General features: G+C 35.5%; 1 protein-coding gene across 1 annotated transcript in view; it reads left to right on the top strand.

Annotated features, from left to right (window-relative positions):
* The window catches only part of RIF1 (replication timing regulatory factor 1), a 54,594-nt gene that overhangs the window by 23,030 nt on the left and 6,443 nt on the right, over positions 1-25,121 (top strand). The window contains exons 18-34 of the mRNA XM_024752732.1: positions 193-373; positions 1,729-1,836; positions 2,202-2,351; positions 5,981-6,080; positions 7,565-7,638; positions 11,268-11,470; positions 12,024-12,123; positions 13,270-13,389; positions 14,809-14,960; positions 15,337-15,417; positions 15,499-15,553; positions 15,926-19,159; positions 21,275-21,421; positions 21,731-21,808; positions 21,898-22,013; positions 22,535-22,688; positions 24,560-24,668. Coding sequence (XP_024608500.1) covers positions 193-373; positions 1,729-1,836; positions 2,202-2,351; positions 5,981-6,080; positions 7,565-7,638; positions 11,268-11,470; positions 12,024-12,123; positions 13,270-13,389; positions 14,809-14,960; positions 15,337-15,417; positions 15,499-15,553; positions 15,926-19,159; positions 21,275-21,421; positions 21,731-21,808; positions 21,898-22,013; positions 22,535-22,688; positions 24,560-24,668 — 5,162 coding nt within the window. The remainder of the gene's footprint in view (positions 1-192; positions 374-1,728; positions 1,837-2,201; positions 2,352-5,980; positions 6,081-7,564; positions 7,639-11,267; positions 11,471-12,023; positions 12,124-13,269; positions 13,390-14,808; positions 14,961-15,336; positions 15,418-15,498; positions 15,554-15,925; positions 19,160-21,274; positions 21,422-21,730; positions 21,809-21,897; positions 22,014-22,534; positions 22,689-24,559; positions 24,669-25,121) is intronic.

Raw genomic sequence — 25,121 nt, 5'->3', positions numbered from 1 at the left:
TTATCTTGGAAAGTTTGTCCTGTGATGAATGATATTCTTTTGACTTACTCTAAATTTTTTAAAAATGAAAAAAATCAAAATAAGAGTTGGGATTCTTTTTTTGTCAGTTATTTTTATAACCTTGCTATAATGTAATTAATGTATTTTCGAAGAACGTACAGTTAATGCATAGTTGAAAATTTTTTCCTCCAGGTTTTTTCTCAACCTGGAAACACTTGTAGGCTGTGTTCTTTCTGGTCCAACTTCACCGCTGGCTTTCAGTGACTCTGTCTTAAATGTTATTAATCAAAATGCAAAGCAGTTGAAAAACAAGGAGCATCTTTGGAGAATGTGGAGTATTATAGTCACCCCATTAACTGAATTGATAAATCAGGTATGATATAAGTTAGCTGCATGTTTCCCCCAAATTTAATATCTTCCTTTTTTTCTTCCTTGTTAGAGCACAGGGGTATATGAATAGAAGTTTGTATTTGAATGGAAGATATTGCATGTTTTTTTCTACAGGATTGGTTAATTTTCTACTCTTTAGATTAGTTGATTTCATCATGTTTCTGCCTTATTCAAGAAAGTATAACTTAGTGGGGACTAAACAGTCCATTTTCTCCAGTAATTAGAAAGCCAGAAGGCTTACATGATACATACAGATTCCCCTGTTTATATCTTGGATTCTTTCATTTGTACTATGGGGAATAATATGGGTATCTTGACTAGACTGTATATTCTTAGGATCCCATGGTTGATGGGATCCTATGTTGGTGATTACCTTAAAGCCATATTGTAGTTCCTAAATCATTAATTGTTGAGAGTTGACTAACCCTACGTTTTAATTACTTTATAAAGTGGCAATATTGTCAGCGTATGGAGCTGAAGTTCTGTCACTATTAATAGTTCATCAGCTGCTTTATCTGTTCATCAGTCTTTAAATGGAATTATTCTTTGGGAAATAGTCCGTTATAACTCTCAAATGGACTGAAGACTCCAAGGAATTTTTTATGTGGTTATACAGTAGCCCTTATTTTGGCTGCTTGAGCCAACACTCCATTAAACATATTCTTCCTGAAGAAAAAAGTTTATGTTCATAAATAATTTCCAACTGTTTAAAGGATGCTAGAGGCCCTTTTTATAAGTCCTTGCTTGAATCTACCTTCTGTGTATAGTAAAAGATTTTGGAGTCACCTTTGGGGTTCTTTTTTAGGACTTAAAACCAGTGTGTTGTTTCCCAGGGTTGCTTAAAAAATTACCATGAACTGATGGCTTAAATCAATAGGAATTTACTTTTTTATAGCCCTTGAGGCCAGAATTTCAAAATCAAGGTGTTGGCAGGATTGGTTTCTTCTGAAGCTCTGAAGGAGAGTGTGTTCCATGCTTCTCTTAGCTTCCAGTAATTCTTGATGTTCCTTGGCTTGTGGATGCATCACTTCAGTCTCAGCCTCCATTTTCACATGGCATTCTTCAAAGTAGTTTCTGTCTATTCAACTTGCCCGTTTGTTATAAGGATGCCAGTTATTGGATTAGGGCCCACCCTAAACCGGCATGGCTTCATTATTGCATGATTACATCTGCAAAGACCCTATTTCCAAAGTTTGCAGAGGTTAGGAGTTCACCATCTGTTGAACATCTCAACATTGGAGACACAATTCTACTGACTACACATAGTAAGATGTTACTACTTCAGGCTAGAATTAGATGGTAATTTGTCTAACTTCTTCATTATTTTTCTTGTTTCAGACCAATGAAGTGAATCAAGGTGATGCCTTAGAACATAATTTTAGTGCCATCTATTGTGCACTGACTTTACCAATAAACCATATTTTTTCAGCACAAAAAATTCCAGCGGTAAGGCAAAGTTTTACTTGATGAATTTGCATTTTTCTGAAAATATTATGTCACCCTTTATAATGAACCCCTACAGTAATTTTACCTAAAACAAGACTTTCTTATGACCTATAATCAGCTTAGGAGAAAGGAAAGTGGTGAAGGAAGAGAGAAGTTCCTCTTGACCTTTGATAATTGTTGGTATTGTGGCATTATTACAGTTTTTCAGTTAGAGCTCTGTGGAGGTGGGCAAACTCACTACCCTATTCTAGTCTCCTCCTTGACACCTATAAATGTTACCGTGTTTTTAAAATGTTAAAGATGTATTCTGTTAGGTGTTCTGATGTGTAGATGTGTTTTCTAAATTTCTTTTTTATTGTTACTAGGCCACCATGAAGACCTTACTTAAAACTTGGTCAGAATTATATAGAGCATTTGCTCGCTGTGCAGCTTTGGTGGCAACTGCAGAGGAGAATTTGTGCTGTGAGGAACTTTCTTCCAAGATAATGTCCAGTTTGGAAGATGAAGGCCTTTCAGTGAGTTTATCCTGATACTGACCTTTTTTGCATGTAAAGGATTCTTTTCAAGTAAATAGAGATAACATTTGTGAACTGTCATTTACTAATGCTTTTAGTTTATAAGTAATGAAGTTAGTGTATAAAACGAGTAACAGCTTTGCAAAAAAGTTTTGTGTCTTTGGACTCTAAGGTCCATGTATCAGGACCATTTAACAGTGATGTGATTTTACTACTCTGTTGTGTGTCTGTGCCATTCTAGATGACCCGTACAAGGACCTTACTGTCCTGGACCTTGCTTTATCATATCTGTTAGCTCTTTAAAGTCTATCCTCTAGAAGTTTGTAGATCTAAAAATGTAGGTTCCTATTCACTCCTTTCCCTTATTCTATAAAAAGAGCAACAGCTGCTGTCAGCAGTTTGGTATGTATCATTCTAGAATAGACCTCTTTCTTTCTACCCATAAGTTACATATTTATGCTCACATATGTACATGAATACAGTGTTCTTGCCAGTTGAAATTTATTTATTACTCTGAAGAATGTTTTTTTCCATCTAAAAAGATAGATTTTCTAGCTCTTAATAGTGGTTACCCCTACAGAGAAGAGTAAAAGTATTTATAATCTCTTTTTTAAAATATTGGCATAATTCTGATTATGGTATTTTGGTACTATAGTATTTGTCAGAGCGACTTTAAAAATGTAAATCAGATTAAAACACTTCTGTAGCTTTTTGTTGCATTTGGAGTAAAAATCTGAACTGCTTACAACTGCCCTTGAAGCTTGTGCTTCCTTCTTCAAAGAATCTTATTTAATTAGTCTTGTTAATTTCTATCTGAGCATCTTGTCATCAGAATCGTTTGTGTACTTCATTCTGTAACTTCCCCCCACGCTCCATGAGGTTAGGGACTTTCTGTCTTGTTGATGTATATCCCTGGCTTTTATCTGGCCACCTAGACAGTGAATTTGTTGAAGGCTTTTATAATTGTTAGGGAGAAGCTTGACCCTCAGTTTTCACCTTTAAATTATTGTCTTGGGTAGGCTTACATCTTTATTCTCTTCTGCAAGAAATGTAGAATATATCAAGTTTTATAAAATACCCTGTCGGGATTTTGTCATTAGTTGGTTATATTGCATTTATAGATTAATTTGGAAAAGAATTTACATCTTTATAATGTTGAGTTTTTCTATTAAGGAATATTTATTTAATTCTAAACTTAACCAAGCTTGCTTGATTTTTTTGGAAGTTTTAAAGCTGTTTTTCAGCTGTTATGTATGGTCTCTTTGCTGCCCATATTTGGTTGCTGCTGGAGTATATGAGATCTGTTGGTAATGTGCATTTCTGTATGTTAAACCAAACTTGTGTCCTTGAGAAGGGCACTTCTTGGTCACAGTGAAAATCTTTTAAAACATTGTAGATAAGTGTTTTAAAATTTTTTGCGTATATCTTCATTAGTGAGATTGGAGTTCGTCATTGTCCAATTTTTGTATTTTGGGAATAACACACATGTATGTGACTGATAATTCCTTGTCAAATATGTAACTAAGTAATTAGTTACAATTTTTAGGTTTCAGAAAATTTTTTATCAGTTTTGAAGATACTGTTCATTTGTTCATTTCTGTAACATTTTTTTCATTTTTACAAAATATGCATCTAAGACTTATTATTTTTCTTACTGCTACTGTTACAAATGCATTGTTTGATACTAATTTTTTAAAATAATTTTTAAAACATTTATTTATTTTGGCTGCACCAGGTCTTAGTTTTGGCATGCGGGAATCTTTTAGTTGAAGCATGGTATGCGGGCTTCTTAGTTGTGGCATGTGAACTTAGTTGCAGCGTGCACGTGGGATCTAGTTCCTCGACCAGGGATCAAAACCAGGCCCCCTGCATTGGGAGTGTGGAGTCTTACCCACTGGACTACAGGGAAGTCCCACTAATTTCTAATTTTTTTGTTATTAACCTCTTTTTTAGTTTGTAAAGTTTTTGGGTTTTCCTCTTGCCTTTAGAATTTAGACATTTCACCATGGTGTGTCTTGAGGCATCTTTTAAACTGTTTTAAGTACTTGGTAGACCCTTTCAATCTAAAGAGCTGTGCCTTCATCTCAGGAAGAGTGCTTAGATCTTCAGGTGTCATCTTCTATGTCTGTTACTTTTCTTTCTTTATATCTGTTTGTGTTTTGCTTTATTTTTGGTACTGATTTCTGGGACCGTGATATTTCTGTTTCCATTCTTTGTTTAAATGCTGAGGTGTTTTATAGTAGTTTTATTTTTACATTTATGTTTTTAAGTGGATATGATTTCCTCTTTGAAGATAGTAGTTTTTTTCTGTTTCTGTTACTACCTCTTTCCTCGTGGATTAGTTCTACTGGTATTTAGCACACCTTCTTCATATTTGTCAATAAAGGTTAATATTGAACAATATTGGTAGCTGGAATGTGTTTTCTAACCCAGGAGAGATCCCCTGTTTTTCTGGCTTTGATAGCCAATTGTAGTTACAAGCAAGCTTTGCCTTGTAATTGTGAGCAAGAAGGAAGCACTGGAGCTTTAACATCTTTTCTATATGGATGTGTAGGTTATCATCTGTACTGAACCTTCCATGTGGTTTTCTTAGGTTAACTGGGGGCTCTCCCTTCCTCCTCTTGGTCCTTAACACTGACTGGGGGAGGTTGTCTTTAGTGGCAGACATGTGAATTAGTCCAGTGAATTGGACAAGTGAAAGGTAATGGAGAATAAAAGCAGAGCAACTGTATTATAGAACTTTAAATTTCAGTAGTCTTTTAATTACCCATTTGATTTTTATAATGACCATCATATCTTTTTCTCAGAACCCTCCCTGTGTCTTCTGTTACTCAGTTTCTTCTCGGAAAGCTCACTATTTTTGAGGTGTTCTTTGACTCATGGTGCTGGGATTTCCTTTGTTCTATTTTCAGTCTCCCTTGCACCCCTGTCTTTTTTTTTTGTGGTACACGCCCTCTCACTGTTGTGGCCTCTCCCGTTGCGGAGTGCTCCGGACGCGCAGGCTCAGTGTCCATGGCTCACAGGCCTAGCCGCTCTGCGGCATGTGGGATCTTCCCGGACCGGGGCACGAACGTATGTCCCCTGCATCGGCAGGCGGACTCTCAACTCCTGCGCCACCAGGGAAGCCCTGCCCCCCGTCTTTAAAAAAAGTTTCCAGAAAAATGTCTGATGCTTCTAAGGGTTTATTTTTATTTCATTTGGATTTGAGGAGGGAGGAGGAAAGGGTATCGGGGAGCTTTAGCAACATTTCACATTTTGTTTCTGCTGGGTTTAGTGAACACTTTTGTAATTTTGAAGAGAAATTTGGTAAAGAATCTTAAGTTTGAACCTAGCTCTTCCATTTTCAGTTTATTGGTTTATATGCTGAGTTTTATGGGCATCTTAAAGCTGAATTATTTTCCATAAATATTGAGAAACAAAAAAAAGGTATAGTACTTGGCACACAGCAGTTAACTGGGAAATATTCATAACCATATACTTAATGTACCTTAAATGGTATAAGCTATGACGTGTGTTACTATATGTTATATGTGGGAGTTAGTCTTATATTTTTGTTCATGCTTATACTTTATATAAACCATGCCAGTAGTTAAAAGATTCTAATATAATACTTAACTATTCTTTCCTAGAATTTATTGTTCTTGGATAGGATCACTCATATTATTACTGTAATGGTTGATTGCATCGACTTTTCACCATATAATATTAAGTATCAGCCCAAAATTAAATGTAAGTATTTTATTTGCTTACCTTATATATCATAAACATGGCTGTCTGAACTGTTGTCAGGGCAAATCCTAATAGCTTTTCCCATCTCATTTTACCTACTTTTGATGCTGTGTAACCATGTTAGTTACTATGCTAGAAGCTCACATGCTTGCTCTCTTTCCTTCTGTGTGTGTGTCTCTCTCTCACCCTCCCCCCCAATCTAACGCCTTTTTATGATGCAGAAACATAAATATTGTCCTATTTAGAGATTGTCTAATAATACAAATGATTTTACTTCATCTGGTACAAGGGATTATGTGGACAAAAAACTTGGACATTTGTTAAAATGTTCTTATTTGGTAGCCTGATTTGAAATAATCATTAAATTGACATTCAACTGCATAGAAAATCGTGGCAGTGATTAATCAGTTATGGTTTTACAGGAAATTTAAAATGATGCTAAAAGTTTAACTCAATTTTTTACTCCATAAAATTGGACAATTGAAATCATAACAAGTTGTCTTATTTTTATAACTATGTTCCTTGGTTAATTCTAAATTATGTTGTAATAAATACTGAGCTATTTTATTCTACTAAGTGGTTCTTTGAACTTATATATTTCTACCAGTGATTATATATTTTCATACTGTATAGGAAAGAACCTTCCAGTAATGAAAAATGTGGATGTTTAAAGGTTACTTTTCCTGTTGAAAGATTGAGAACATACTCAGTTTTCTTTTCTTTTGGGTTTTTTTTTTTAAGGCTCATATCCTTCTTTTTTTTTTTAATTTATTTTATTTGTTTATTTTTGGCTGCATTGCGTCTTCATTGCTGCGTGCGGGCTTTCTCTAGTTGGAGCGAGCAGGGGCTACTCTTTGCTGCGGCGTGTGGGTTTCTCATTGCGGTGGCTTCTCATTGCGCAGCATGGGCTTTAGGTGCGCGGGCTTCAGTAGTTGTGGCATGCGAGTTCAGTTGTTGTGGCTCGCAAGCTCTAGAGTACAGGCTCAGTAGTTGTGGCATGCGAGTTCAGTTGTTGTGGCTCGCAAGCTCTAGAGGACAGGCTCAGTAGTTGTGGCACACGGGCTTAGTTGCTCCATAGCATGTGGGATCTTCCTGGAACAGGGATCGAACCCGTGTCCCCTGCATTGGCAGGCAGATTCTTAACCACTGTGCCACCAGGGAAGTCCCTCAGTTTTCTTTTAATAAGATCTATCCTTGATGAATTAGTGTAAAGATTACTAGAACATAAAATATCTTTAGGGTTTTTTGGGGGGGGGAGTTTTTGGGTTTTTTGGGGGGTGTTTCAGTTTTAAATAGTAATGTAGAGAAAGATGTTATGTGACTAAAGTGTATTACAGGTCAGAGCATCCCAGCCTTGATGCTACAGAAGTGGATGTGCTTGGATTTTTTGTTTTTAATCTCAGCCCCCTTTTGGGCTGAGCAACACTTAATCTGATTACCTCTTAGTCCAAAAATAAAATTCTCTAAATATCTTAACTATAAAGGTTATATAACAGATGATATCAGAAATTATTTTGTGAGCCACCGAAGTTTGATAAGGCAAGACGATGAGCTCCAGGTAGACATAATTTTACCTATTTTGTTACTTATGAAAAATTAGAATTAACTGAATATCCATTCTATCCATGATCTGTAAACCCAGAATTAGAAGTCTTTTGTCTTCATTCCTTGTCTTGCAAGAGGTGTTCTTGCTGTTTAAATTTATGGAAACTAGGGGAGATTTCTAAAAGCTGCCAGCAAAAGTTGAGGAGGAGAGGAAACAAAAATTAGAACTAGTTGAAAGAAAATTATTATTATTCATAAATATGCATAAGGATCACTTTGAGAGTTTTTGGATAACTTTTATTTTGTAATTTGTTTTAGAGAAACATTGCAAAAGTTATACACAGACACTAAACATTTTTTTTTTTTTTTTAATGTTGAGCCTTCTTTTAATTTATTTTTATTTTTGGCTGTGTTGGGTCTTCGTTTCTATACAAGGGCTTTCTCTAGTTGTGGTAAGCGGGGGCCACTCTTCATCGCGGTGCGCGGGCCTCTCACTGTTGTGACCTCTCTTGTTGCGGAGCGTCTCCAGACGTGCAGGCTCAGTAGTTGTGGCTCACGGGCCTAGTTGCTCCGCGACATGTGGGATCTTCTCAGACCAGGGCTCGAACCCGTGTCCCCTGCATTAGCAGGCAGATTCTCAACCCCTGCGCCACCAGGGAAGCCCAACACTAAACATTCTTTACTCAGATTCCTCAGTTATCAGTTGATTGCTTTTGTCTTATTATTTTCATCCCCCACTCCCCTTTATACTTTTTATTTTTATTTCCTGGAACCATTTCAAAGTACTTGTAGACAAGTCTTTGATCTAGAACATTTCCCAAGTCTTGTCTTTCACGACCTTTAAAAGTGAAGAGTACAGGGCTTCCCTGGTGGTGCAGTGGTTAAGAATCCACCTGCCAAAAAAAAAAAAAGAATCCGCCTGCCAATGCAGGGGACACGGGTTCGAGCCCTGGTCTGGGAAGATGCCCACGCGCCAGCCACAACTACTGAGCCTGTGCTCTAGAGCCCGTGCTCCACAACAAGAGAAGCCACTGCAGTGAGAGGCCTGCACACTGCAACAGAGTAGCCCCTGCTCATCACAACTAGAGAAAGGCTGTGCGCAGCAATGAAGACCCAAGGCAGCCAAAAATAAATAAATAAATTAAATAAATTAATTTTTTTAAATTAATAACTCTTTTTTTTAAAAAAGCAAAGAATACAAATAAAGTTACTTTCTGAGCGTCTCTCAATTGGGCTCTGTCAGTATTTCCTCAAGATTAGATTGAGATTTCATTTCTTCACTGGGATACTACAGAAGTATATTTTTCAGTGCATTATGTCAACAGGCACACAAGTCAGTTTGTCCCATTACTAATGATGTTATTAACATTTACTATTTGGTTAAGATGGTATCTGCCAGGTTTTCCACTGTAAAGTTAATTAGTAAATACTTATAATTAATAAGTTAATGTTTTGTGACAGGTACATTGAGACTGTGTAAATATCTTGTTAACCCAGCATACTTTTACCCATGAGTTTTTCAGCCACTGATGCTTCTTGCTTAAAACACTATGATGTTTCCCAAAGTGGTAGTTCATGTTGTTTCATTTAATTACGTTACTTTGTATCAAGGAGTTTATCTCCTTTGCTTTAATTACATTAATTCTAAAAGCTGTCCCCATTTTAATTATTTATCTCATTATGTTCCCATAATAAACCATTCTACAATTATTTATCAAGCCACTAAGCACCAGACACAGGTGCAAGTGACATCCTAATGTAAGATATAGCTTCCTTTGTCCCCTATTTATTTTGTTTTTATCAGCATGGATTTCTGTTATTCAGTAGGCTATAATTTATTTCTATTAAAATTTAATGTTCTTGTTGGCATCTATTAACCTTTTCATATGTTTCCATTATTCTTTGAGAACTTTGACATAAGATGTTTATATTTTTCCCTGCCTCAGCCTGGAACTAGCCATATCTCCAAGGAATATGGTTCCTTTTAGCTGAGAATGGCATTTAGAAACCAAAATCTGTTCATTGCTATTAAGGTGTCACTGCTTCTGGATCTCTGAGTGGACAGAGGTGGGAAATACATTGGTGTGTTTGTGAACTACACAGTTATGTTTCTCTAGAATTACTTTCAGTTATTTTCTCATATAAGGTTTATTCTAGTCTTGGATATCCCCTTTCTCTATTTACCTGCCTCAGCATATATACTGTTTGATCAGTCTCTTGTATGTAACTGCTCCCCTGACTATGGGCCGTCTTCAGCCTCAACATACTAGCCAAGAATTTCTGGGTGGCCTTTCCAATTTAAATTATTCATGTATGGAAAACTGATTCTAGGGAAGAAGGTTGACTTCCTTTCAGTAGCAACACTTGTTTTTCATTTCACCACATGATATTTTTAATTAATAAGCATTAGAGTTTTCTCTTAAATCTGAGATATCTTAACCTTAAAAGAATGGATTCTTTGAGGGAAACAAAGGTAATTTTGGAATAGGTACGATTTTCTTGAAAGACATAATGGGTTTAGGTAAACCCCTGGAGAGAGATGGAGTCTAAGAAGGATGCAAAGGAAAGTTGGACAGATACATCGTTTTCTTTCTTTCTTTTTACTGATATATACAGGTTTAATGATACAGTGCTCTTCACAGACGGCTACAGAGACTGTAAACTATTATCCAGAAACATACAATCATACAACACAGACCACTTAGCCAGATATAAAATAAACTGGCTTCTTGTAACTACCCTGTAAACACTGCAGCCCTTCTTCCATCCAAAATTGACCCTAATCTCACATGAAAACAGTTATTGTAGAGGAATCAGAAACCCAGCTTTGTGGCCAAAAGTAAAAACCAAAGGAAACATAGCAATTCAGTGGTTAACTGGTGAAAGCAGGAAACCTGGTGCCCTTCACTGCGCTGCTTTGCTCTTCTTACTCTTGCTCTTTTTGTCCCTCTTCTTCAGCCCATCCATGTTAGCTCTCAATAGGTTTGAATAAGCCATCTGAAACTTATTCACTTCTTTGGAGCTCACCACAGTGCTGATCTTCTTTTTCCAATCAGTAGCTCTTAACAGACACTTGTTGTCTGAGGACTCAAAGCCCTCCGCAGAACCCTTCCTTGGAATGGGTTTAGTTCGACCATCATCAGGTGGAGGAAGGTACGGGAAGGCGGGGACGCGCGGCAGACAGACTCTGCCTGTGCGCCCAGTCACTGGGCACCCGGGCCGGGGCATCGCTCGGCTTCCCAGCTCCCTTCCGGCCTTGCTGTTTTTTTTTTTTTTTTTAAGGATAGTTTTTTAAAGGAAGATTTAATATTGCTTTAAATTCATATAACTCATCTGTCTTATCCCTTTATATATGAAAGTAATTGGTTCCAAGGTTTTTATAGGTAAAACTTATAATTTATGTGAAAACATAATTTTTTCTGTTAATGGAGAATAAGCTTGAATTCAAGCTGTTGTATCGATAAAGTAAGTTCTTGCCTATAAAGTGTGTTATATATTGAAGGTGATGGGAGCTTTAAAAAAAAAAATTGAAATAACAGCATGTTCTGTGAATTTAATTTAGTATGCTTTGTGCTTTTATTTTTTCTGTTTGAAAAGTAACATTTCTAAGTGTTATCCTAATGAACTTTTTCTTTTTCCTAGTTAGAAAAGCTACTAGGAGAAATTATTGCTTGTCTACACGTCAGCTACACTGGGACTTACGACAGTGAACTTCTTGAACAGATCACGCCATTATTATGCATAGTATTTTCACACAAGAATAAACAGATTAGAAAACAAAGTGCTCAGTTCTGGAATGCCACATTTGCTAAAGTGACGATGTTGATTTATCCTGAGGAGTTAAAGTATGCTAACAACAAAACTCTTTTATACAGTTACTCTGTTCTGATTATGTATTGACATTTTGGTTTTAACATAAAATTTCCTTATGAGGAATCATTGCAGAGGATTTCTTAGTTGAAATATTATTATTTGGAGTACATGGTGATTATTAAAATTATCTGACCCTTTGCTTTGGTCCTTAGAGTAACCTTAGTTTTAGGAACATAAAAAGCAATTTCAGATTATCCTTAACAAAAGAAATTTCCAGCAAAAGGCAGGAAATTGGTGGCTGTTAAGTGACATGTACTTAATGTAACAGTCTACTTTTGCTCAAAATTTTATGATTAAAATTTGGAAAATTGGAAAACTTTTTAAAGAATAAAATTCAGAAACTGAAGAGTTTAGTGAAAAATTCAAATATTGTCTGTAATTTCTCCCAGTTTTATGTTATGTGGAGTAAAAAAGTCTTTAAGTTGGCTGTATTTTGCCACTTTAAAATTATAATTAAAGTGTTCTTGTTAATGTGTCATCAGTACTGCTTAATTAAGGCATATGTATTTATGTACTTTTTTGAAGACCAATACTGAAACAAGCCAAACAAAAATCTCTGCTTCTGTTGCCTGGTTTGGAAAATGTTGAAATTATTGAGGAATCCAGTGGACCATATTCAGATACAGTAAGTTGTGTGTTGGGGGGGGGGGGGCGTTGTTTACTTTTGCATGATGTTTGAGTAGTTCTTTTATTGCGTTTCAGTGTAGTTTTAAAAAGGACAAAAGCTTAGAATGTTTTACTGAAGTGATAAACAAGTAAAACCTGAACAGAAGTGTTCCGTAACAGTTTTCCATAAAGTTAGTTGTGTGGCCTAGAAAACTTATGAATTAAGGGCAGTTTCACCATGGAGTCTCATTTAAATAATCTCTGGTTCTTGTTCATTAACGATCTTTTTTATTTAACTATGGCACCTCGTATATTGTTTTGCAAAGGTTGGAATTATTGAAATATATGGTTAAATGTTGCTTTATATAAACTGGGAATACTAGTTACTAATCCCTGTGTAAGCAAGAGCTACACTTCATTTTCTCATTTCTTTGCATTGAATCTCATTCATTCTGCCAGAGAAACACATCCTTGATATCACATTATCCATTTGGACCAAGGTTACTTTGGCTAATAGTACTTGATTACTGTCTAAAGATTAAGGAATAAAGATAGAAGCACTATGTATATATACTCATCAGGTAGAACACCCTTAAGGCACTTTTTTCCTATTCAACAACAAATGGAGTCTCACTATTTTTTGTTTAGAACCTTAAGAGAAAAAGTGTTATAGCTAGCTAAATGCTCTTACTTAGTTTTGGTTTTTGGGTAAAATAAAAATTCTTATCAGATAATTATCTAGACTTGTTTAGACTCCTTCAGTGTAATTTGGCCTGAAAAAGCCATATATTCTGTTGGGAGGGACCTGATAGTATTTTCTGTCATGTATATTTTATTGTTTAAAGTTTTATGGCTTTGGTTTTTCTTCTAAAACAATTTCCAGTAATAAGAGGGGTATTTGAGTTCAATAATTCGATTCATTTTTATAGTGTTTATTTGATATATCTTATTTTCAGGATGCAAAACAACTATTGCTATATAAGTTGGAGACAACAAATCTTTGCTGTTACTGCATTAGACAGTGGCTTTCTTTGACATGATCTTAGTAGATATGAATAGTCAAAAGAAATTTGAAATATTGATTAGACTGTAATTATCAAAATGTGAAAAGTATAAATAAAAAACATTTGCACATAATGAAATTGTTTTACTTTTACAAAAACAGACAGAAAATTCACAGTTAAATATGAAGATAAGTGGCATGGAAAGAACCTCAAGTGGAAAAAGAGATTCTTTTTTGGCACAAACAAAGGATACAAAAGACAATATGAAACCACCAGCTAAAGTATGTTTTTCAAAGTGTATTTAATAGAACTTTTAAAATTAAAGTATGTGGTAGCTTGCAAATATACAACTTCTGATTGGAAGAAAAACCTGTTAAACACTAAATAAAAGATGGGATTGTAGGGAAATAGTAAAGTGTGGCCTGGGAAGACTATTAGCCTTGGGAGATGATTACTTCTTAGTAAAGTTAAGTCTGCATAACACTGAGCATTTGTTTAGTATAGTTACTCGAGGCAGCAGCCCCCTTGAGATGGAATGAAACTAAATAAGATTAACTATAACATAGGTAGCATGAAAGGAGAATGTTTTAGAACTTCTGTTATTGAATAGGAAGAGAATGCATCCACAAGACATCTGTTGTAAGCTCACATATAAAACTAAATATCTAGTAGCTAGTGACCAATTAACCAATTTTCAGATAATCTTCCAGGATCTCCAGTAAAGGAGTGTTCTGGAATCTTGAGACCATGGCCCTGGCAAAATGAAAGAAATACGTTATTTTTAAAGAATAACTTTGACACAGTCTTGTAGCAACTGAAAAGTAGAATGAACAACTGTGAGAATGAGCAACTGAAAAGTAGAATGAACAACTGTGCTGAAAATTTGTAAAAATGACATTATGGTACCAATATTATTGGTATATAGGACATATTATTTTGGCACCTTTTACTTAATTTGAGTAGTCTGTGCTTCAACTTGAAACTGCAGATATACTTTCCTCCTGCCAAAACACTTGATTTCTGTGTGTTGGCCTGAAAAACATTTGCCCATGCTTTTTTGGTAAGCACACATTTGCCTACATTTTTTTTTTTTTAAAGGAAATGGAGATCCATTGTTTGTTTTTTTTAAAATAAATTTATTTATTTTATTTATTTATTTTTGGCTGCATTGGGTCTTCACTGCTGCACGCTGGCTTTCTCTAGTTGCAGCGAGCGGGGGCTACTCTTTGTTGTGGTGCGTGGCCTTCTCATTGCGGTGGCTTCTCGTTGCAGAGCACAGGCTCTAGGCGCATGGGCTTCAGTAGTTGTGGCTCGCGGGCTCCAGAGCACAGGCCTCAGTAGTTGTGGTGCACGGGCTTAGTTGCTCCGTGGCATGTGGAATCTTCCTGGACCAGGGCTCAAACCTGTGTCCCCTGCATTGGCAGGTGGATTCTTAACCACTGTGCCACCAGGGAAGTCCTTGCCTACTTTTTAAAGAGGTATAATAATTTTTATTTTCTGAGTATTTAGTAGAGGCAGAGTGAAAGTTACGGACATGGTACTAATTGTTAGTTATTAACCAGGAATATTGTATGAGTTTGAACTTCAAACTTCCTAGTCATTATCAGAAACCTTTATCAGAGTGCCCGAAGAGAGATTGATTGAAGTATTGGAAAATAATTTGGAAACTCAAAATGCGCATTAACGTTTTCAATTTGCAGTTGAAACTAGAGTCTTCAACTCCAAAAGCAAAGAGTGAAATGCCTTTGGAAGAAGAAAAGTCTACTGACTTTGTGTTTATACCTCCAGAAGGAAAAGAAAGAAAGGAAAGGATACTAACTGAACACCAGAAGGAAGTACTCAAAACAAAGAGGTTTGTAGTACTTTAATCTTGAATAGAGTATTCCATATTTACATTTAGATTTCATGCGGCAAACCATAATTTTGAGTTTATAACTAAGATACTGTGTATTCTGTGCTGCTATATTTTAAGTGTCAAAAAGATAGACTGCATAACTATATTTCATAATGTATAAGGCTGCCTTGAAATGCGCTAAATGTTTCTAAACAATTCCTTTATTGAGGTATGGGAGGAAAAGGTAGGGGAGATGGTTTCATGGAAAATCTGGAAGCACTTAAACCTTGATTTTTTATTATTCTTAAAATGTAACTAGATGTAGAATTGTAAGTTTAATTTCTAGTTGTAGGAATATCAGATATTGAAGTTGCTTATAAAAAATCCTTTTCAGGTGTGATATTCCTGCCATGTATAATAATCTGGATGTTTCACAAGATACTTTATTTTCTCAGTATGGTCAGGAAGAGTCTATGTAAGTATGGAAGTTGTTGAAGTAACTGGTTTTCTAATTTTTAATTAACAGTATTCTAATTTATGCAGTTATTTATTTCAGGGAAATTCCTACTTTAACTGAAAAATCCAAGGAAGATTCCAAGATGATATTTAAGGTATATTTGGTATTTCATATTTTGGGGTTTTTAGAATCACCCTTCCATTATTATGGAGTCTCTTATATTAATGTTAAGATTTATTGTATAATCTCTTAACTTTCCTTAGCAGACTTTAGCAGAATTATAGTCATTATATGTGTGGGTCTGCATCTGTGTGTGAGTGCATGTGTGTTTAAATGTATTTGGCTTTATTGAATACTTACAATTGGAAACATAAATTAATGGGCATCTACCATCACCTTTGGAAAATTTGCAAAATATTGAAAGTCACATTGCCCTTTGAATTACTAAAGCTTTACACAAAAATTTCCCCAGAAAGTCAGACTTGTTTGCTGGTTAATCTATATGTATATGTACATTTCTGTGCAGGAGGAACAAAAGGAGAGTGACATTGTCATTCCTCAACATGTCATGGAAAACTGTGGTATGGATGAACACCTTGAAAAGGCTTCCCTTTCGAATAATGAGTGTGGTTCTATTGAGGAAACCAATCCAGAAATACTGAGCAGTAATGATGCCAGAAAAAAGGCTTTAATTGTATCAAAGAAGACGCCAACTGAATGTGCATCTAGTACAGAAAATACATTTGGTGTCAGCAGTAGCTCGGTTTCTAATGCCACTATTTCTGGAACTCCTCCCCCACAGCCTACAAGTCGAAGGCAATCCTTTATTACTTTGGAGAAGTTTGATGGCTCAGAAAATAGACCCTTTAGTCCATCCCCTTTGAATAATATGTCATCAGCTGTTATAGTGAAAAATAATCAGGAAGGCACGGCTAAAACAGATAATCCACCAAAAGCAAAGAAAAGAGAAGTGGCTCTTTCAAAATCTGACTCTGCAAAAACAGTGCATGGGATTAAGAGATCAGTCCGAAGGTCGAGTAAGCCTGAACCAATAGGGAATAAAAAGTCTAAGCCCTTGATGAGATCTGATCAGGAGAAAAGTACTCGGGAATCTGTTGATGGCATGGTAGCCTTAGAAAATAACCCACCTGGTTTGCTTAATCAAACAGAATGTGCATTAGATAATCAGGTTCATCTTTCTGAGTCTTCAGTGGAGTATGAGGATACGATGCTTAAACCAACAATAGAAAATACTGTACTATTAGAAAACAGTACTGTAGAGGAGAAAACCTTAGAAATTAATTTGGAATCCAAAGAAAACACACCCCCAGCCATAATAACAACAGATCAAACAGTAAATGAGGATAGTCATGTTCAGATAACTCCAAATCATAAAACCCTTAGACGATCTTTAAGGCGACGTTCAGAAACAGCAGAGCCAACCACTGATAGCCAAGATAAAGAAAATAATCAAAAAAGGGAAAGACGTAAGGAAGAAGAAAAGACTCTGCAGAGGAGTCCATTGCATGTAAAAGATGATGTTTTACCTAAGCAAAAACTGATTTCTGAACAAACTGTACAGGAAAATTTAATTGAGAAAGGAAATAATTTACATGAGAAGACTTTTGGGGAAACCAGCGCTAATGCTGAAATCGATGAAAATAGAAGAAAGCCAGATCTTGAGACTACTAAATCTGAGGGAGATGGTGCCCAGGACATTGCAGATAAATCCTCTGAGATAACAGTAAGGGGACGAACACGGTATCAAACAAGAAGAGCATCCCAGGGTTTACTTTCCAGCATTGAAAACTCAGAATCTGATAGTTCTGAGGCAAAAGAAGAAGGTTCTAAAAAGAAAAGATCTGGAAAATGGAAAAACAAAAGCAATGACAGTGTTGACATTGAAGATCAAGAAGAGAAAATGGTAAAACAGGAATGTATAAAGGTTGAAAGTCAGACACATGATTATAAAGGGAATTCTGAAGTAGACAAAGATACAAAATCTCAGATCTGTGAAAAAAGAGAAGAAAGTAATACTGTAACTCTTCAAGATTCTACAATATCTTCAGAATTATTACAAGTTTCTGGTGATGTATCAAATACTTATGAGGGAAAAAGTAAAACTAACAAATGTGCAGAACATTCCTTTTCAAATCCTTCTGTACCAGAATCAAATCTAAGGACTAGAAATGCCAATAAAAGATTGCATAAGCGAGATTCTCTAGAAAATAGTGTGGGTGAATCCTCAAAAACAGAAACATCAGACATTTCTTTGCTTTCTGAGAAAACTCTTCAAACACTTGAATGCCAACACAAGAGAAGTAAGAGGGTGAGGAGATCTAAAGGTTGTGATTGCTGTGGAGAAAAATCACAACCTCAGGAAAAGTCATTCATTGGGTTAAAGAATACAGAGAATTATGATGTAAAAGTCAGCGAAACAAAAAAGACAGATGTGCAGACACCTGTAACTATATCAGAAACTTCTAAAGCTGATCTGTATTCAGAAGTAAAACTTTTAGATGAGCATCATAGTGTGAATTTTCATTTGGATCTCAAGGAGGAGAATGATACTATTAATGATTCATTAATTATATCTGAAACCGAGTTGAAAGAAAATACTATTAAAGACTTTCTTCCTTCTGAAATGGTAAATTTTAAAGAAGAAACTTGTGATAGGGATTCTGAGGTAGCAATATCTCTTGAAAGCCAGGAGCCATCTAATAAAAAATGTAAAACTATTGACCCATGTTTGGGTGACTTCAAAGATATTTCACTGGAATGTTTAACTTTGGAGACCAAAGAAGAAAAGCCAGAGGCTATCCCCAAAAAGGAATTGAGTATTATAGAGAACCTTGTTAATGCTGAAGCAAATGCAGAATTAAATCCAGGAGAAGTAGATGCTATGGAATTGAATGCAGAAAATGATAAATCTGAAGCTAGCTTCTCTAAACAAAAGAGTGTCAAAACTGATATTTCAGAGGAAGAGGTAACAGAGAAAAACAGTCAAAGTACGGATGCACCTGAAGAACTCAGTGCTGATGAAGCAATAGCTGTGGAATTTAATTCAGGTATTGGTCATTCTGATAATACCGCACCTGTAAAAGTGAGTGCTCAGTTAGAGATTTCTGAACAAATAGCAGTTGGGGAACTAGACAGAGGAAGTGATGAATCTGATCCAGGCTCATCTGGAGAAATGAATGCTGAAATGGAAAATTGTGAAGAAACAGTGATTGGTGAGGTGACTACTGAAACTGACCGTGTCAATGAAACAGAGGATGAGGACTTAACTACCAAAGCCTCTAAGCCTATAGAAGCTGAAACAAAGAGATTGAATGCAGAAATCGATAGTTTTGTTCCCAACACACTTGAGATGAGCTCTGAAGAAGGAAAGGTTGACTCTAATAAAACTGAAACAAATACTGAACCTAATAAATTTGAGGAAACAAAATTAGGTGACAGTCAGATGGTAGCAGGAAATGATGGAATTTTACCGGAAGTTCACCATATTTCAGAGAAAGTGGAGGAGACACCACAACCTCTGACAGCTGAAACAGCTGTTTCTGAACTGGTATCAGAAGACAATAATACATCTCCTCAAAAATTAAAGGATGTTGATCCTTTACTCATGTCAGCAAATGACAGTCCTAGTGGCATGCAGACACGCTGTGTCTGGTCTCCTTTGGCTTCTCCATCCACCAGCATTTTAAAGAGAGGACTAAAAAGACCCCAAGAAGATGAAAGCTCATCACCTGTTCACAAGGTAGGGGGATTGAAGCTGAATATTAATGAGTCCATGTTTAATTGGAATATTTTGGCCATATGGTGATGATACCTGGTGAATGACAGAATATTAGGTTTATATGACCATTCATTTTGAACATTTACCATGGTGGCTAGGGAAAAGGGCAGGTAGAAGGAAAGGTTGAGAAAGGAGACTGAAGCCCTTTAAATTTATTTTATTTATTTATTTATTTAATTTATTGCTTGCTTGCTGCGTTCGGTCTTTGTTGCTTCCCACGGGCTATGTCTCGTTGTGGTGAGCGGGGGCTACTCTTGGTTGCAGTGCATGGGCTTCTCTCTCTGGTGGCTTCTCTTGTGTGGAGCACGGGTTCTAGGCCTAGCAGGCTTCAGTAGTTGTGGCACGTGGGCTCAGTAGTTGTGGCTTGCAGGCTCTAGAGCGCAGGCTCAGTAGTTGTGACACACGAGCTTAGTTGCTCCGTGGTGTGTGGGATCTTCCTGGACCAGGGCTCGAACCCGTGTCTGCTGCATTGGCAGGCGGATTCTCAACCACTACACCACCAGGGAAGTCCCTGAAGCCCTTTAGATATTCCTTTATTTCAGGGCACTAAGCTACAGATCTTCATACAACCATCACCATTGTTCACTTTTTGAAAACTTTAGATAATCTCTCATGGTGATTTTTTTTCTGCTCTTCGTATCATAATATATGAGGAAACACTTAGAAACTGATAAAGTAGCTTTAGTTGGCACTTACTATGTACTAGGACATTATGCTGTTTCACATTTAAGTATTTATATAAACTTATTTTCACACCTTGTCTAATTAAAAAGAAAAAAAAATCTTTTTAGGCTGTGCCTTCATTAATTTCTGGATATGATTTCATTTGTAATTATTTTGTTTATGTCCCCATTTTCTTCACTAAAGTTTATCTACTTTGGTTTGTAAACATATGGATTACCTATGTATCTGTTTTAACCCTGGCCCTGTGACTTGCACATAATTTGTTGAATAAATACAATTTAGAAAGGAAAAGTTGCATGTGCTTACATAACTTGTCCTCTCTATCAAAGTAGATGTTTTGAAAAAGTACAATGTAGGCATTCCTTAACTTAATTTTGAAACTGAACCTACCGTTTACTGTAGGACACATGTGTTTATGTATACAAACGTGTATATATAAATATAATTATACTGGCACTTAATTTTGCCTTTAGTCAGCACATTTTGAAGACTTCCCCAAGATATACTGAAAATTCTCATATTGAGAATTCAGAGCTTAGTTCTTGGGAAGACTTAACACCACTTGAGGTTTTTTCAGTTTGGTCTTGGTTTGCTTTTGTTTTGAGGCTCTTACTATTATTATTTTTTAAGTTTAAATAGGCCATAAGGTAAAATGCATTTGATTTCTTCAGTATACTTTAGATTGTTAATATCAGTTAACTAGTCATGTTTTGTTCCATAGTAGCTCATTTAATTTTTATTTAGGCAACAGTACAGCATACAGTAATTTTCTGTAGCAGATATGTACAAAATCTGCCCAGTCTTTTGGGAATCAAGACCAGGAGGCATTTATATACATATTTAATGGTTTAAGTGCTCTTTTGTGTGCTTAGATAGCTGAAAGAGTGAATAAAGAGTTTAGAAGAGGCCAAAATGACTTCAAGCTGGGCTAAGAAAGACAAAAAAAAGCCACCCAATTGCTGACTCTTGGACCCTCAAAGAGTTAAGAACTGAGCTTAGTAAGATATACCAGAGGCCAGTTAGTACTGTCTCTGCCTCTTTACATTGTTCTTTACAGTCCATAGTAAGCCTGTAAGGTTAATAGAATTTGATTATACAATTTTAACTGTCACATGCAATTTCATTAAGTTTCTGCTGTTATCCTTCTTTCACTCTCCTTGTTGCTGTATTATGCAGTTTAGACTGTAGATAATTGGAATGACCCTTGGTCTTGAGTAATATCTGTGAAAGCAGTCACCAGGAAGAACTACAACTATGTGCAGTTGGCTTCTAGTGAACTAAATTAAGCTTCACATTCTGTTTTTGGCTAACCTTATAATGAGAATTTACAGTGTTGTGGGTTTTTTTTTAACTTTTAATTTTGTTAAATAAAAACATGACCTATGTTTTCAGGTTCGCCGTGTCTCCTTTGCAGATCCTATATACCAGGCAGGATTGGCAGATGACATTGATAGGCGATGCTCTATTGTTAGGTGCCATTCTTCAAATAGTTCTCCCGTAGTAAAAAGTGTTAAAACTTCACCTACTGCGCAATCTAAGGTAAGCTGTAGGCTTTAAAAAATACACATGCAGACAGAATTGTGTTGGGTAATTTGTCTTAAAATTAACTAAGACACAAAACTTATTTGGTTTGGTTTATTGTTCTTTTGTCTGCTTACTTGGTAAGCAGACAAGAGGTGGTAAGAGGCAATGATGATCCAGCAAGTCATTGATCCAGTAATACTGTTACATTTTACATTTTCTGAAAAATTTAAGACATTACTGCAGGCTTAAGTTGTGAAAATAGAGTTGTAAAATTTACAGTTATCTAGGGTTCTGAGTTTTTTTTTTCTCCTTTCTTCTATCTAGCATAATACTACTTCAGCCAAAGGATTTCTGTCCCCAGGATCACGTAGCGCTAAATTTAAGAGCTCAAAGAAGTGTTTAGTAAGAAGTGCTTTAGTTTTCATGCAACTTTATATTTTCATGTTCAGTCAGGTGACCTCTATTTAACAGCTTTTGAAATTTATTCTAAGATTGCAGAAATGTCTAAGGAATCTGTGCCATGCCCAACAGAAAGTGTTTACCCTGCTTTGGTGAACTGTGTAGCACCAGTTGACATCATTTTACCTCAGATTACGTCCAACATGTGGTAAGTGGTTATTTAGGCTTCTGGCTTATACCTAGAGATGCCACTTACTTAAGAGGGATATTTAAATGATCAAGGTTCTCATGTTTAGAATTGATTTATATGTACTTTCACACACTTTGTTTTAGAAATGAATGAAAATGCAGCTGGGAAGATGGGTGAGATATGGCAATAATAGAAGCATTGATCATAATACAGTAATGGCTAAGATAATTGTGTGCTTAATATTTGCCAGGTTTTGCATACATTATCTTATTTAATCCTAATATAAATACTATAAGGAGTATAATCAGTTCCATTTTATAAGATGTTTGTAAAGGTTAGTCTTGCTTAAGCCAGGTATACACATCAGATTCAAATTTTAAAGTAAATGCATGTATGCCTGTCCTCAGAGTGGGCTAGGTGGGTCTATATAAATTCAGTTATGATTGAGCTTAAATCAGGAAATTCAATTGGGTAGGCCCTTACAAACAGAATAAATATAAAACTATATGACATTTTTCCTGTTTCTGTCATCTCTTTAGGGCAAGAGGACTGGGACAACTCATTAGAGCCAAGAATATAAAAACAATTGGTGATTTGAGTACTCTTACAGCATCTGAAATAAAAACTCTTCCTATCCGTTCTCCAAAAGTGTCTAATGTAAAAAAGGCTCTCAGAGTATATCATGAGCAGCAGGTAAAAACTTTGATGTTAGTTATAACATCATGTATAAATAAATGATTGAGCAATACAGTTACAGAAGTTTGCATTTAAACTATTCTTGCTTAAAAAGCTCATTTTATATGATGCCTTATCTTCCCTTCCCCTGCAGTTAAGAGTAACTTAAAAGATTCATTTATAATTCCATAGATTTGCTCATTTTGTACTGTTATTGTGTATAATACCTCTTTATTCTTTGAATTCTATTTTCCTACCCTCTTATCTCTTTTATTTCCACCAAATAGGTGATTGGTTTCATGGCTGCCATTTCTAAAACCTAGATGTTCAAATCTAAACATTTACAAAAATCTTGCGTATTTGTAGTTAACAGTATTTTGATTTTGATATCCAACACAATTGTGGCCAATTTTTTTTTACTTGTTCTTCCTATCAACTTTTAACACAAACATTTTAGGTCATGGACATTTCTCAAGATTCTTATGAAAGCCAAGATGCTTTTGCCATATAAAAATGTATCAATATATGGAAAATTTTGTGTATCATTTCAGAAGAATTCACAGACTCTCCTGAAACCCATTTAGAAACCCTTTATGTATTCATTGATACTATGCAAAACTGTGAATATATGAAAAATAGGGTTTGTTAAGGGTGAAAGCTGGTGTTCTATTAGAATTTCTGGGACTGGAGTTTGCAGACTACTGAAGACTTCTGCTGTATTCGTGAAAGTCCTTGATTTACTATTAATTTTACTTGATCTTTAAAAACATTTAACCAGTGGGGAAAAAAAGAACTCTTAGTAATTTTCAGTCTGATAGCTGAAGCATTTCAACTGCTTTATTGAGATCCAGCCACATACCATAAAAGTCACCCACCCAAAACACACAATTAAGTGGTTTTTTAGTATATTCACAAAGTTACACAACCCTCACCAAGACCTAAATTTAGAACATTTGTTACTACCCCGAAAAAAAAACCCTGTACTCATTAGCAGTCACTCTGCATTTTCACCCCCAAGGCAACCACTAATCTTTGTCTCTGTAGTTTTGCCTATTGTGGACATTCCATAAAAGTGGAGTCATATAACCTGTAGTCTTTTGTGAATGACTTCTTTAACTGAGCATAATGTTTTCAAGGTTCACAGGTATTAGTACTTCGTTCCTTTTTATGGTTAAATAATATCCCATTCTATGGCTATACAACGTTTTGGTTATCCATTCATCACTTGATGAACATTTGGGTTGTTTACACACTTTCCTATTATGAATATGCTATTAGGTACATTCATATACAAGTTTTTGTGTGGACATAACATTCTTTATTTCTCTTGGGTATATATGTAGGAATCTAATTGCTCGGTCATATGGTAACTAACGTTCTGAAATTAGTATTTTCTCAATCAACAATCAGTAAGCCCTGGGAATACCTTTGAAAATTGTGTTCTTAAATTTTAAAAAAAGTCCATATATTATTTAAGCTTGGAAATCTTTGCCTTAGATTTGCTTTTTCCCTGTTCCTGAACCTGGGGAATATAGTGTAGTTTTTCATGGCTACCATTTGCAATAATTCTTGACAAGTCCATTAGGAAATATTATAAACCCCATAACCACCTCTTTGAAAAAACAGTGCTATGTAATGCTATTTTTGTGTGTTGTTAGTAGAACATGGGTTCTTAGCAGTATTAGCTAAGCTTATCATGTAATGGCCTGTGAAACATAGTATGTCACATTGTTTTCCAGCATTAGTGGTCCTGTTACTATTAGTCCTGTTAAAAATTACTTTCAATTTGTCGCTTTTGTTTTTTTTTTTTTTTTTTTTTTTTTTTTTTTTTTTTTTTTTTTTTTTTTTTTTTTTTTTTTTTTTTTACTGGTCTGAATGTATAAATCAAGGTGAAGTCTCGTGGACTAGAAGAGATTCCAGTTTTTGATATTTCTGAAAAAACAGTAAATGTAATGGAAAATAAATCTATTTCTCCTGATGAAGAAAGACTTGCCTCAGGTATATTTTAGCAAAGTGGGACAATTTTATAAGATCAGCTGACTTTCTTGAAGAAGTATTTTGTTATTGTGCTTTTAGTTTTAATTTGACCATGCCCTGTGAATTAGACAAGTATTTTTTTGTGTAATAGTTGCCAAGTGTGTGAAAAAATAACTGATACGACTTCAAGTATGTCTAGTTGCTTTTTCTCTAATTGTCAACTTCTGCTCTATCAAGGCCTCAAATGAGGATATAAACTATAAACATTGCATTCCAGTTATGTTCATAAAAATGAAGTAGTCATGATTTCTATAATGGCACAGAATAAGCTATGGTAATTTTTCTGTTGCCTATTCTCTTGACCTTGAGCAGGTATACCTCAGCCTGCATTCTTAATTTGAAACCTGGGCACTTAAATTTTTATTACCTTAAAAGGAGAGAGATATAATTTAAGATTTATCTGGAATAGATTTA

The sequence above is a fragment of the Neophocaena asiaeorientalis genome, unplaced genomic scaffold (genome assembly GCF_003031525.2).
Source record: "Neophocaena asiaeorientalis asiaeorientalis breed wild unplaced genomic scaffold, Neophocaena_asiaeorientalis_V1.1 scaffold868, whole genome shotgun sequence".
NCBI lineage: Eukaryota > Metazoa > Chordata > Mammalia > Artiodactyla > Phocoenidae > Neophocaena > Neophocaena asiaeorientalis.
The sequence above is the reverse complement of the archived record's forward strand: the minus strand, read 5'-3'. Positions and strand labels throughout refer to the sequence as shown.